The 15,299-nt window shown below is 46.1% G+C and overlaps 1 protein-coding gene across 1 annotated transcript in view; it reads right to left on the minus strand.

Annotated features, from left to right (window-relative positions):
- Positions 1-14,930, minus strand: part of eif2ak3 (eukaryotic translation initiation factor 2-alpha kinase 3) — a 33,358-nt gene extending 18,428 nt beyond the window's left edge. Inside the window, exons 1-2 of the mRNA XM_084382052.1 lie at positions 14,441-14,930; positions 3,936-4,065 (exon numbers count right to left, since the gene is read on the minus strand). Of these exons, the coding sequence (XP_084238178.1) occupies positions 3,936-4,065; positions 14,441-14,751 (441 nt within the window). The 5' untranslated portion in view covers positions 14,752-14,930. The remainder of the gene's footprint in view (positions 1-3,935; positions 4,066-14,440) is intronic.
- Between the last annotated feature and the right edge of the window lie 369 nt (positions 14,931-15,299).

The raw sequence follows: 15,299 nt of genomic DNA on the forward strand, positions 1-15,299 counted from the left end.
TTTGAGCGTAAGCACAAACACACAGAACAATAATCACAACAAAATCGCAGCGGCTGGAAGGAAAAAAAATCGACTTTCTGCCAAAAAAATATCGCCCGTCTGGCCCTTTTCCATTTCCTTCGCCCGCGCTGGAAGAATTATTGCTTGTCACATTAGTCACAGCCGGGCGATCAATCGTCGGGCCATTGTGTAGTGATCAATCACATTCTCCTCATTCATTCACGCTGCATGCCGGCAGAGGTGTGCGTGTATTGTCTATGCTGTGATGACATCATCTCTGGTCTGTGGCATTACCTCACCACCCCGATCACCCAACCTCCTCCCCCCTTCATCTTCATCCCCTTAACCCCGCCCTCCCTCCCTCCCCCCCCCCCCCAGCATGACTCACTCCACGCTGGCACAGGCTCCCTGGATGTAACCCCCCACACCACACACACACACACACACACACACACACAGGCACCCTTCACCCCCCTCTAACACCCTCAAGCAACTCCTAGCTTTTTTAAAGTGATGGCTTCTTTTTCTGCAGACAATGCTGTTTGTGGCTCTGCTGTCCCTCGTTTCACTAAGGGGAAAAAAAAAAGGAGAGACATAAACACACTCCGCAGGATGCAGCAGGTGACTGGCTGTTTCCTCCCCGGCGTGCCGAGGCCAGCCAATGGCACGGCAGCAGACCCCCCCCTAGCCCTCTAATCACCGAGCAGACTGGTGTCTCAGGGACCCGGCAAAGCACCAATGAAACCGTTGCTTAGCGCTCTGGAGGCGTTCGGGTGGCGTGTCGGGGGGGTAGGAGACGAGTGGCAGCCCCCCCCCCCCCCCACATCACCAACGTACACAACGGAAAGGCATCCCAGGTTACAGAGGGCAGAGAGGGCAAGGCTAGATTTAAACTTACACAAAAGTACATGAACATAAAAAAAAAACAACACACACACACAAGCACACACTCCCGGGGATCATAACAAATGACGTCATAGCGAGTCACTGGGTTCGGAGCTGACAGGCATCTCTCCTCGTTCCGCTCTGTCAGCCAAATGAGAGCCAACAGGTGAAAACACACAGATAGAGGACACACACACACACACACACACACACACACACACACACACACACACACACACACACACACACACACACACACACACACACACACACACACACACACACACACACACACACACACACACGCCACAGAGAGTCAGCATCCTCTGTCACAACACGAGCACACTGGAGGATGACAGGAGGATGTTACATGTGTGTGTCTCTATGAATTGCTTGACACCTCTTGTGAAGTCTCACAGATGTTAAGAGACGGAAAAACAAAGCGATGTCCTCAGAGACACTAAAGCAGCTGTGAGAAGTAGGGACACAAATATCTTTTTTACTATGTTCTCATAGTTTCGCTCTACTTCACTTTTAATTCAATATATTTGGAGTCACACCTTCTAGAGATACTGTTAGACCATGATTTTAAATAGTAGAGGTCTCCATCAAAATGTATTTAATACAGTTTTTTTCTGAAGCAAGTTTAGAAAAATAGAGAATATAGAGAAAATATTTAAATGTCCGACTGCTCTGTCCGACCAATACCGATATAGGGGAGTAAAGAACTCTGATATATCAGGAAAACTGGTCCAGCTCTACTTTGGATTAAGATTATTACAGTTAAGAGTCATTATACTTTTGATACAGTTCAGTACAGTATGTGTACACTTACTTACACTCAAAGATCGAGTTTTTCCCGGAAAGGTATCTACGCTTTCAGTATGTGTATATGTGTCGATCTAAGTTGAGAGAATGCAACGCTGGGTGGATCTTTGAAGTCAACAAGAAAAACACTTTCTCTAACGACCTTTTTAAAAGATGTTTTCAAAGCGAGTCGTAAGTAAGTCGAAGTCTTTCATCCGACCATATAGAATCAAGTTATTCACGCCTTCAGTTGAAGGATATCACCAAAAACAGCAGTTCCTATATAACGAGCGTGTTATCTTTTAATTCAGCATCGCGGGGTGCGACTTCATATTCAAGGTCAAATTTACATTCTGATACATTCAGTGGAGAAGCTATACAACTGCGCTCCCACAGTCTAGACCGGAGAAACCAACAGTGCTTCGAGGAACCTTTAGGGGATCTCCTCCACATTATAACCTCGGAGGAGCCGAGGTGGAAAAAAAACAAGGGTTCATGAATTCTGATTTTCTAATTCTCAAACACAGCAGAAACCGTGTGAGATCGAGAAGCACGTGTTAGAAGTTTTTTTCTTTTTTTTTTTCTCCACTCCAGCAGCTGATTTCAGTGATTAGTTCCCTCCTTTCTAATTGTAGGTTTCAGCGAACCTCTCAAGACGTCGCAGGCTGAGTGGCACACACACTTGAGAAACCACTTCACACACTTATACGGGAGGATCTTAAACACTTGAATGAGATTCTTCTACCCTGAAGTTTCTATATTTGATAGTTGAAGATCAGCTGAAAGAGCTTGTTTCTTTTTTATTTCATTTGTACTTCCCGGAGTAGACCTGTCAGTCAAACAGTTTGGGTTGGCTTTTAATCCAAGTTACCCACCAACCAACTTTTGTTCTGTAAAGCCTGACCTGTCAAAATGTGTTAGCTCTCGTGAACTGGTTCTAGGTTGCTTTTTTCTTGTTATCCTCGCCTAATAAAGCAGAAATGCATTTATGTGACAGAGCCAGAGAGTTCATTATACTCAAACGTGCCTTAGCATCACCAGAAGACTAATATTAAACTGATCTCAGCAGCCACCCAGACCCTTGTTAGTATGTGAGGCTCTTTCCCCGAGGCAAAACTCTCGCAGACACCGAGCGAGTCCAGATCAAAGCGAAACCACGAGCGTGTCTCTAGCATGTATCTGGGAGAGCAGCGCTCCGGTCTCGCTCTGGGCTACACTTCACGTTCAGCATGTCGGTGTGGGCGGTGTAAGCTTCTGTATACATGTACAGACGAGGGTCTTGCTGCGCTCGTATGTGTAAACCACCACAGTCAACAAAGAGGCTAATCCTCCAGGCGGCACAGCTACTCTCAGATATATGTGGGGGTGTACAGTATGTCTGCTGTGTTCTGTGTTTGTGTGTACATGAGATGAATGTAAGCAAGAGCTAGCCCTCGGTTGGCTGTTCAAAGTGCACCGAGTTCAATTATTGGTCTCCCTGTCTGCAGAGGGAACGCCAGAAGGGACAGGCTTTTGTTTTGAGGAAAAGACTCAGATGAGACTGCATCCTTAACCCTCCCTGTCGGGTCAGGACTGAGGAAATTGACTTTTTCATCTCCTGGTAGATTGTAATCAGCTGAACAACATCTGTTAACCTATTTAATTGGCTGTCGTCGACTGTAAATTGAATTTTTTTTTATCTAGATCAACATTTTTCCATGTGTGCCTGTTCATTGTTGATTGATCCATCTATTATTTTCTTGATTAATAGATTGGGACTACTAGATACTACAACCAAAGTCCAACATGATGGCCTCAAATGTCTTGTTTTGTCCACAACCTGACGATATTCAGTTTACTGCCATAGAAGTGGAACGAAACCAGAAAATATTCACATTTGAAGGGACAGAATCTAACTTTCTGGGGAAAGATGGCTGACTGTGGAGTCTCATCCCCAGGTCATCAAATCCTGACGATTTGGGTTAGATTGGACCTGAGCCACCATCCCAAAGTGTCAGTATTTGACGACCTGGGGATGAGACTCCACAATCATCTATCTTTCTCCAGAAAGTTATATTTTGTCACTTTACGTAGCTGGAAACAGATCATTTTGACTTTTCCCCCCCTTAAAGTCAGTGATGAATTTAATGGTTGACAGCTAATCGATTAATTGTTTCAGCTCCTTTCAATAATAGGTAGGTTTCATCCCCCCCCCCCCCCAATTAAAATGAATAAAGGAAAAGGAAACACAGGTGTTGGTGTACCTCAGGTTTGCTGAGGCTGGAGGACACCAGGCACCCTGAGCCGACATCTAGGTCCCACTGCTTCCTGCCCTGGTTGTGAGGATCCAGAGCCGAGATCCGCCCATCCAGGGTACTGATGATCACAAGAGACCTGTGGACGGACAACAAACACTTCAGCACACTCACTAATAAGATAAGTAGACGCCTATTGCAGCTTTACATACACTCTGTTCAGCCCTGGCTGGCACCGGTATTTGCAAGACTTCCTTGCACTTGTTAGTGCAGAAGACAAAGCTACACCGGCGCTGTCCTTTAACGCCACCCTCCCAGCGGGGGTTTGAGTTTAACAGCATCACAGACAAGACACTAAAGGCTGAAGAATTGTTCAGCGGCGGTGCAGATGTTGTCTCGCTCTCTTTAATCCTCAGTCCTTGTTTGCAATCAGGGTGACCTTCAACTGCAGCCAACAGCACACCTGTGCCACAACAAACCCCTCCTGTCAGCTTGTTCGGGTGGCATGTTGATTAAAGACGGGACCAGACCAGAGGATTATTAAAATCTGAGCATCCCAGACAGGGCGTCTCATTTCCATAGAGAAAAAAACACAATATGAACATGTGAGATTGTGAGTTCCCGGTTGTTAGCGAACCAAAACGGGAATCCACTTAGATCATGTACGTTGCATTTAGCACAGCAAAGGCACCTGTGCTGGATGAGGACTGTAAACTCTGCTGAAAGACCTAGAAGTGAGTGAACTATATTCACAGCGCTACTTTTCACCTTTTTTGTGTCACTTCTATCAGAATCGCACAAAGAAAGCCCCCCTGAATCACCTGGGACCGAATTTAAGATAAGTCTTCAAAACAAAATCGCTCCTTTTCTTTTCTAAGAGTACTGAAACTAATTTGCTTTTCTTTATAACAACAAACTTCATCATTATCCTCTTTACTTCAGGGGAGACAGGAGACTCTGGTGCACTCAGGTATGAGACGTACACACCGTCGACGCTCTGAAAACAGATGGTAACAGCGACTGTTAAGAGTACACAGGGGGATTTGATATGCCTACTTTTCTCAGGGCTTAAAACTGTTATTACCACCATAAAATTAAGCCCTTTTACATGTAAAAGCTCCAATAAATGTTTTTACATGTCGACAAAGACCGTCTTTTATTCAGAGTCGATGGAATTGTGACATTTCTGATTAGTCTCGGCTCTCCGACGCTGGCAGAAAAATTAGCGCTCACAGATATTGGCTTGACTGCCCACGATGACAGCTCAGAGACAAACCATATCAACGCTGTTAAGACAACAACCAAAAAAACCCTTCAGAGACTGGTGCAACTCCACTGTCACAGATCTGTGAGTTAAAGCACAACTGGGGATGAAAGCCCCCGCTGGATATCATGAAAGATTGTCGGGCAAAATATACTTTGATTCCTCAAAAACTGTTTTTCGGGATTCCGAAATACAAAGATTTAAATACTGAATACGCCTATTGTTGACGCATTTTCCACATATTTCATTCAGCGGCATTGTTGACAGAGACACAGTGAGCAGCTAAAAATAAGACGCAGGAGGGGAAATAAGATGCAGGGGGGCGAGAGTGTTTTCCCTTAGATGATGTATGGGCTCAGGATTTCTCACAGCACCGGTGCGCTTCACCTCTGAGAATTCGTTTTTTTTTATTATTACTGAGGTGAAGCTACTGAAACTCTAACAAAAGTTATCTTGATGAGGGTTTTTTCTATCAGTAGTAAAGTACAAGTTTTACAAATGAATGCGCCCACACAGCAAGATCCCTCACCGGGTTCTTCTCTGTTTCGTCTAGTAACTCCAGGCTAAAACTGTCTGATTTGAATTAATCGAGACATCCGGCCCCACCCTTTCGCCTCACTCTTAAGCTTCTGCCGCATTGCTTGTCAATCCCCGTCCTGAGCTCTGGCAGGGGCCACCTTCTGACTATTGATTTGTATCTGTCAAGAGGAGCCGCTGTCAACTGGGCTTTTAGCTTTATTTAACCAGCGAGGGTCGGCTGAGCACGCGTGCAGTCTCCGAGCGCCCCCACCGCTTCACGGCCACGCAGCTGGGACCCAACCCGCTTCCCTCTGTTGGCCACGGGGGCATATGGAGTTTTTTACTGCCTCCCTCGAGGGCAACTAGACCGCAGTTACAGAGGGAAGAGACAGTGTTACACTTGTTCACTTTCCCAGCGCAGGCTGAGAAAAAAAAGAAAAGGACTCGTCATCATCCATCATTTTTATTTCCATGCACTGCGACAGTTGTCAGCTAACCTGAGTGTGTTTAATGCTGGCATCACCTGCGCTCTCCATCTCTCAGACTGAGCAGGTGAACTGCTATTGACAAGCTATAATCCCTTATTGATTTCCCCTATCGAACACTCTTCAGTCATGAAGGGGAAGGAGCATGTTCAAGGATGTTAAAGCCTTAGGAAAACTAAGAGATGGATTGTTTCGGAGGCTGCAAATCAATTCTGGGAAGGTTTTTCTTATGTTTCTCTGTAGTTACTGGCACATTCACAGGGAGTTACAACTGCTGCTCTGGGCCAGCTAGTTGCTACAGCTCAACTAGAGCTGGAGGTTTGCATAAAAATGCAAATAGGATCACTTAACAGTAATGAGCCATGTGTCTTTCAGCCCCATCAAAGCCAAGATTATCTCCCAAAAAATCTGCTCCGAGCATCACCAGCCACGCCACCAGCGCTGAAGTGTAGAGCACTAAGAAAAACATTGTTTTTCCACACAGCCACCAATAAAAACAGAGCGCCAAAGCCCGCTCTCACCCTCTCGATTGGCTGCCAGACTCTGCCAAAAATATTAGGCTGATTGGTTGTTGCTAAGCAGTCGGCTCGCTGAGAGGGTGGAAGCTTTGGCGGCCCTCGCTCAGGCGGCCCCGCCCCCTCCAAGTCATGCTGTGAATGTAGAAGTGAGGACGAAGTCACTGAGAGCATCGAGTTCAACTTCAGAGATGGAAAAGAGGGTGAGCAAGAGATAGAAGAATTTCATTCTGAGGGGGGGGATCAAAGGCTTTTGTGGACTCTTTGTACTCCAGATAAAGGATGAGGAGGAGTGGAGTGGGGGGTTGGGACGGGGGGGCACTTAACTCTACAACTTAGGTACCATGATGGTAATGGAGAAGACGAGCAGCGGAGGAGTGGAGTATGAGAACAGCACTAAACTCAACAATAAAAACAACTCGCACAAAACAAACAGCCCTATCATTTAGAACTCGGGGCAATTTATTTTCCACGTCAGAGCCCCGAGACGCCGCCGCTCTGCTCGTCACCAAAGGGATAACATGCAGCCTGTGGGGCTGATGCTGCTGCTGCTGATGCTGCTGCTGCAGCCGATGTGACAGATGCAGGCAGCGGAGACACTGATGAAGACATTGGAATGGAGGATGAAGACGGAGAAAGAGGACGAGTAGTAAGGCTGCCAACAGACTGAGGGTTGTTAGTGTCCTCGCCTGTAATGCTGTCAAAGTGTCATAATAGTGCAGAGAGCTTCTTCAATCACAAAGCGTATGGCAGAGCAGGGAGCCAATTAGCCTCCCCTCTCACCAGACTCTCAGCTCCTCAGAGACTCTCAGCCTCAGTCTGCACACACCGGCAAAACCGAGCTGCTGGTAAACACACTCCATTGAAAGAAACAACCAGGATGTTTACACAGGCCGAGTCTCCAAGGAGCGGGAGCCGTGGAGATGGACCAATCGCAACGCGCTGCTACTTGGCCGCAGCCAATGGAAGCAGTGTTTTTCGCCTCTCTGAGCCAATGCGCGGGCAGCTCTGCAGACTCGGAGCGAATGGCAGGGCAGGACTGCCTGTAACCATGCAACAGCGAGCAGCCTGAACGCACGCTGGAGTGTGGAGTTCTGCTGCCGCGCAGCTGCCACTCAGCCTGCCGCGCAGCCACCGAGAGGCAGAACAAAAATACGAGAGCATGGGGAGCACGTGGGGAGAAAGTTATGGATGCAGCTCGGAGCGGGCCGCACCCAGCACCAGCAGCTGCACCAGCAGGAGGGGAGAAGAGCGACGAGCGCATTCCTTTAAACCGTGCACATTCTGACGGATAACGCCTGGGATGATTTAAACATTTCATTTGATATTATTTATTCAGAGTCTGAATTAATATTTTACACATATGTGAAAAGGAAAACAAAACATGTAATTGTGGTTACAGTGACAACAAACACTGAAGAGCCTCTTTAAGTCTTTGAATTGTGCTAATCCCATTATTCAATACAGGATATTTTAAGGCTTAAGGAGCTGCAGGCAGTTAGTTCAACACAGCATGAAACAGGAACCTGGTCTTTTCTTCAGCAAACATGAATTTGCCTCACAATACGTAATATAAGACCAGATTTAAAGTTGACAACAGAAAACAAACCATCTGTCTGGTGTCACTGACATGGCAGTAATGTGCCACTAAGCCTAAACAGACATTAATAAACAGAGGTGACATAACAGCCGCACGTAAACACATTTTCATTTGACGGGAAGGTTTATATAACTGTCCTCCAGACCTGCTAAATAAACAAGCGATCACTTTTTAATGTCTTTGTCACGGCAGCCGCAGCCTGACAGACCTTCGATGTGCAGTCGGCTTTAAAAATCGACCTCGCATCCATCAGGGTCACTGCAGCACGGAGCAAAGGGTGTGGTTTTATAAAAAATAAAAAAAAAACTTCTGGTACTAGCATAAAAAACACACACACCATTTAAAAGCCATCACCCTCTCCCTCTCTCTCTCTCTCTCTCTCAGCTCACACGTGGTAAAATCCAAACTCTATGGCGCCACGCTCCTGCAGGCTGATTGGCCGGGCCGCAGCTCCGATCCGACGATCTGATTCGTTGTTGCTAAGCAGTGAGGAGCCATCGAGAGTGAAAACAAGACAGCGTGGTCCTGATAACTACCAGCGAACTCCTTGTTTTCATCCTCCACTCCCTCCCCATCCTTCCCCTCACACTCTCTCTCTCCCAGTATCCCACCTTTCTGCCTCTGCCCCACCCATACTGCAGTGCTGCAGGATGGGTCCTGCCGACTTACCGAAATAGCCACTGACCTAATAAATTCACTCATCCTGATAATCAGATACGAAGCCACACTTGTTTAGCAGTCGCATTTATAAAGAACTAGTTACTATTTCAGTCGCCACACACACGGTTATGAAACATTTATGAAAAACATCACGTCAGAGGCGCTTCTACAACCCAGACAAGAGTTCACCGGGTGCGGAGGAGAGTCAGGAAGTTACGAGAGGTCATCACATCCCAGCGTCAACAACCCAGGGTCTGTTTATCTAGGGCAACTTCTGCACACTGAACAATCAGATTATTACAGAAAGCAACAATGTGAGAAATATTTGAATAAAATAGCACCAGACATGGTTTAAAAATACAAAAACATGCTTATATAAGGAAAAGACGATGAGGATGTAATGGGTTCAAAGAGATTATATAAGCTTGTTTGAAGTGACACTGAGTTCAGCAGCTGGAGTTTTTTTTACATCGAGACCTCTTCAGTGTAAAAAAAAACAAGTGCTGCACACGGTCTGAGTTTCAAGAACCGATTTTTTGAGTGCTCAATTAAAACTTCCCAGAGGGAGTTCAATCATCTTCATCTTGACCTGTTATTCTGGGGACAGTTTCTATTAATAAAACCCACAACATCTCCCTGGTTACAGAGAGCAGACTAGTGAAACAAAGTGAGAATGAAAAAAAAAACCAAAAAAACAACAAGGAAATGAACTCTCCCCTCCCAAAAAAAAAATTCCACTCCTCCTCCTCCTCCTCCTCCTCCTCCTCCTCCTCCTCCTCCTCCATCTTTACCTAACTATATCCAGACCCATGCGGCCAACTCAAATTCTGAGCACTAGCCCGTCTCTCCGACGCAATTGGCCGACAAGTCGCCCGGCTTGGCCGATTGGCTGTTGCTAAGCAGTAGGCTGGTGGGAGCCAGCCGGCGAGCGCGGCGGCCCAGAAGAGCTGTTGCCGCTACAGGGCCCTGAGGGGGGTGTGGAGGGGGGGGGGGTACGGAGGGTAAGAGGGGTGGGAGTCGGTGGGGGGAGCAGGTTCAAACAAAGCTGCTGTCCTCTCTCCTCTCACCTCCAAGTGCTCCCTAAGGTGACGGAGGCCCCGGTGGAGCGGTCGCTGGCGGAGACATCAAAACCGTCACATACATGATTCACACACACACACACAGCCTTCATATAGATGCACGGAGACGGATGTAAACACCGAGTCTCCAGAGTAGAGTTTGTAACCTATAGACGGCAGCGTTAAAAGGTGAGGTGACAGCCGTCAAGCCGCCGCCGACGGCAGCTCTCGTCACAAACTGAAGGCCGGATCAAAGCGTACATCTAGAATATTTATAGATTACAGGATGGAGGGGCGGAGGAGGGGAAAAAAGAAAACAACAGACAGAAACTTAAAAATGTTCCCATCTGAAGCTGTCCGTGTGAAATGTTTTCAAGCGTGTGTGTTTGAAGTGCTCCACTCCAACATCTAATTTGGAAGAAAATAAAATAAAAAGGGCTTTACTGGAGGTCCGTTCTCTTTAAAACACAAAGAGATCCGGGCTGTGAGAGGCATAATGTCGTCAACAAAGCTCTAAAGACGTCTTCAAAAGTAGAATAAGTGGTCATGAACAAGGTCGTGATTCTTCTTTTCCTTTTATTTTATTCACAGCTCTGTAAAGTTGTTCCTCCAGCCACAATGATTCAGGGTGTGTTAGCGTTTATCATTGTCACAGGGCGGCACTTATTATCACAGGAGCTGGCCTGTTTGACTTGGAAAACAGCGTCAGCCGCAGGTAGCGCCTTGAAAAGGTCACAGGAGGAGGCGGCGATGTGTTTTCAACAAGCTGACCCAAATAATGCCGGAGGACTACTTTCCAAAAAAAGGTGGCCGGTTTTACCGTCTCACACCTTCTCACCGCTTGGTTTCCTCTCCACGTTCACTGTCATTACTTCTAATGTTTACAATCTCTATTTCTTTTCCTCCCGTTGCAAATGTATTTTTTGACATTTACGAAGTCCTTTTGGTTTAAATTGGCCCGTTCGAAAAGGGAAACGCACCTAAAGCTAATCCACCGCTCCTGACACTTTCTAAAGTTCAACCCACAATTCCCCTGACAGATGGAAGGATGGAAACAAAGCAGACAGTATATACTCAAGGGGTGACATTAGAAAGTGTAGGATGAGAGAGAGCGTAAAGAGCGAGAGACAAAGGGAATAAATGCAAAGAGAGACGCGGACTTCAACAGCAGACGTGCAGACAGAGGCAGACGGGCTGTGATGGGAGATCTTAGCGTGTTTTTGACACTTGAAAAACAGAAAACTTTTCCTCAAGTTCATTATTTTCTCACTTCAGAAAAAAATCTGTCATGTTTTACAATTGGTTGTTGTTGTTTTACAGACAGGCTTTATGATGAATTATTCAGCCTTTCATTCATGCTGAAGCTGCCTCACAGGGCACTTTGTTAATTCTTTATGTTATTGACTTCTACATATCAGCGCGACTGCTCGTCTTTGTGATGATACGTAAATTCATTCTCTTTGTAGCAGCCTGGCAGATATAAAACTTAATTCAATGTTATTATTAAGATAATTACATAATGAGACAAGCTGCTCAAAGCTCAATATTTCACAACACATTTAGAGAATATTTTGAATCTTGAAACCAAAACAGAAGAACGAACACCTTAAAGTTTTTGGGATGCGACTAAGGATTACTTTGTTATTTTCTTGATTAATCCATTTGATGTTCAGTCTATAAAATGGTGCAACGATATCGATCAGTGTTTCTCAAAGTCCAAGATGTCTTTTTTTGTTCACAACTCAAAGATATTCAGTGTTGATGTCACAGAGGAGGAAAGAAACCAGAAAATATTCACATTTAAGAAGCTGGAATCAGCGAAAAATACTCAAACTAATCCATTATCAAAATAAAGACAACTTAAAGATGAATTGATTAATCATTGAAGAAATTCGTCCTATTGTTATATTTTTCTAGAATATCTTGAATGTAATAAACCAAAACAAAAGGCAGAAATGAAAACATTAAACTTTTAATACTTGTTGACAATGTATTCTGAGATTGATGTACGATAACTAAGTGTTCGCAGACAAACTGAGAAAGATCATGAGGAAAACAGCAGAGGAAGTGGAGGAGGCAGACTGTGACAAAGTGAGAAAGGACAGCAGATACGTGTCAGACGCAGGTACAGTCCTCACACTGTATGTGAGCAGACGCAGGAGTGAGAGCAGAGCGGTGGCAGGGTGTGACCAGCAGCAGGATGACACTCAGGAGTTTTCCTGCAGCAGCTGAGGTGCCTGGCAGGGGAATAGCCCTGCTTCTATCAGAGCAAAAAAAAAAAACTGCTCTGCTAATTACTTTCGATTTCCTCTTGATACTGTACTGCCGATGACAGACAGGAGCCTCAATCCGTCCTGAAGCCCCCAGTTGCCTTCACACCACAGTTATTTCGTCATTACTCTTCACCCTGATAAGTTTTGGTGCACACGGAAGATTTAATTTGTTGTAAACGCCGCGTGAAAACATCTTTTTTTAAATTCTGCCTCGCACAATCTCTTCAAAATAAACATACACGACACCTATTCCTCTTGACTCCAGCTTCCTGGGGGCTGCCTGCGCTGTGTGCTCAGTCGCTCCCCTGTTGTGACAAAGCTGGGTTTGTTTATCATCCCGAATAACAAGCGCTGGTATGGGATGCTTTGTGGGGGTTGTCAGAACGCCTTTAAATGAGGCTCAAGATTAAAAAATGTTGACAGCAGATGGGGAACGTGCTGCAGAAGTTTTTGCATTAAGGAGAGAAAAAGCAGGGTTTTAACAAGGATGTCAAATTTACTGACTTGGATCCAACTTTTTTCTTGGAAAGCAGACAGCACATTTATGAAACTACACAGAGAATAATTTAGTGTAAGACCTCGTATGCTTCTGCAAAGACAGCAAGTGCACTGGGATAAAGAACCATGTTACAAGCTGCATCAGTCAGATGAATCCTGTAATGGTCTTGGTAGAAAAAAAAGAAAAAAAAAAGGCTAACATGGCAGAGAGGAGTAACATCATGAGGAACACACTGCGCCAAACATCTAAAAGGTGGGCGTCAAACCTACTGTTTACCAAGGAAGACAAAATCAATGCCCTACCCACTGCGCCAAGAACTGCATCTCACTTTGGGCAGCAACAGCAGGTCTGACAGGGTTCAGCAACAAACCTGTGGACTGTGTGAGGCTGAAAACTTCTGGACCGGCAGGACCCTGAAGGACTGCCATCCCATGAAACATGAAACACGCACTTGTCATGTATGATTTGTGGTCGTAGAAATCCCAACGAATGTTTAAATCAGCAATCACTTCCACGTCCAAGACAAATTCCCCTACCCAGGACAGGATTATGCATCTTAAGCCGAGCTGCCACACTTTTAAACTTCTAGTTTTGTCAGATGACAACAGATCAGGCACATGCATGAAGTCAAACACCTTCAGTCTTTAATGAAATCTTTCTCCTCGTGCTGCAGAGTCACTGTGCCACAGCTTTTTAAAAGCACCACCGACATTATCACAGGAGCAATCTCCTTCTGCTAAATCCCCCCAATTAACTGCCATTAATTAAATAAACAGACTTTCAACTTCTCTCATCTGAGAGGTAGCCTATCTGCTGACAGCAGGAGATAAGCGGTGGGATGGTGAGAGGATTGGTATCTCTGCTGTCAAGTGATTAGGGAAAATGTTCCCTTCATGTAATGTGATTTTTTTTTATATGATAATAAATGGGAAAAGGAAATTAACTCAACAGTGCACAAACTGGAGGCTGCATGAAGAGAAGAGATCTGATAAGTAAGCCCCCCAAAGAGAGGAAAAACAGGGAGGGAGGGTCGCATCCATCACATCACACTGCTGTTAAACCCATCCAACCATACACACAACTGGTTTACGTGCACCCACACACTCAAGTGACTTCGTGCACATCAGTACAACTGTGTGAATAACTTCCAACAACACCCAAATAACATCCAAGCGTGCACGTCCGTGCGTCACGGTGGGAAACTTTGGAGACGAGCCTGCTCAGGAGGAGTCTGCATCAAAACTTTCAGATCGATGAGCTCACTTCCTCAAAAAGTTTCACTTGTATCAGAAAACTACATCAAGTGTACAACACAACTGCTGCACCGTGTCTACTTCTGCTTACAGCACATGCACAGCGCCCGTTTCCCCTCCTCCCTCCCTCCCCTCCAACTTATCACGCGATTTCCATCCAAACTTGCGCGTAAAGTTGTTTTTTCTCATATGTTGGTGCACTGACATCTCACTGACACAACTTAACACGTCTCCCGTGAACATTCATCAGTGTTACAGGGAGATACTCTGCGTTTAAAACAGGGTCGACCACAAGTTTTCAGTGCGGAGCGACCCTCCAGCGTGCACTGCGTGCCATGGTCCGATAATGGGTGCATGTCACACCTCGTAATTTTTTAATTGAACGCACCTTGTGGGTCGGAACTTTCCGCTACTTTCTCCATATGACTCGTCGTTTTCCCCAGCCGACCCGTTGTCGTCGTCCTCCACCGTTACGTCCGCTACAATCACCGGGGCGCCCACGTTACCCAAGCCCCGCTTCATGACTCCCGCTGCGCCGTCATCCTCCGAGGTCGAACCGGAGCCCAGGGCGGCGGACTGCGGCTCCCTCCCGATGGCGGAGCCGTGAGTTAGCGAGGTCCCGAATCCGGTGAGCGCTTTCAGCAACAACAGGAGCACCAGGGAAATGCTCACGTTTCCAAAGTGAAGCCCCCTTTCCATTTGTAAGACTGGCACATTAGTGAAATATGAGATTTACATGCCACGGGCCTTGTAAATCTGAACATAAAAAACTTAAAGTGCAAAAAAAAACCTGCGAGGGGAGGTCGGCTGTGTGTCGCAGGACGCCCGTTTCCAAATCTGTTCTTTAAGTAAACATAAACAGCCGCTGGGACACCATGTTATTCCCTTTATACTTCACTCAGGACTTGCCTTAGTAACGACAAGCCCCGCCTTGTTTCTACACTGGGATTGGACGGCGACATCTCCACACTCATTAAAAATTCATGCGGCCACTTCTCATTGGTCGACGCGCTGTCAATCACGCGTACTTCGCATACTAAGCAGAATGTGATTGCATCCGCCGGCTGTCGCTCAAAGAGGCGGGCTCAGAACCTTCCAGCCCCCCAAACAGTGCGCCTCATTGGCTAAGCCGCTGTCCGTTAACGCCACGCATGCGCACTGGCGGGGTGACATACAACAGGGTGACGCAAAAAAGTCCCCGATGGCGAATCGTGTGGCGGATGTGTGATTGGTGGGATGTGTCGTCG

Source organism: Pagrus pagrus (assembly GCF_965226575.1).
Source record: "Pagrus pagrus genome assembly, chromosome: 18".
Taxonomy (NCBI): Eukaryota; Metazoa; Chordata; class Actinopteri; order Spariformes; family Sparidae; genus Pagrus; species Pagrus pagrus.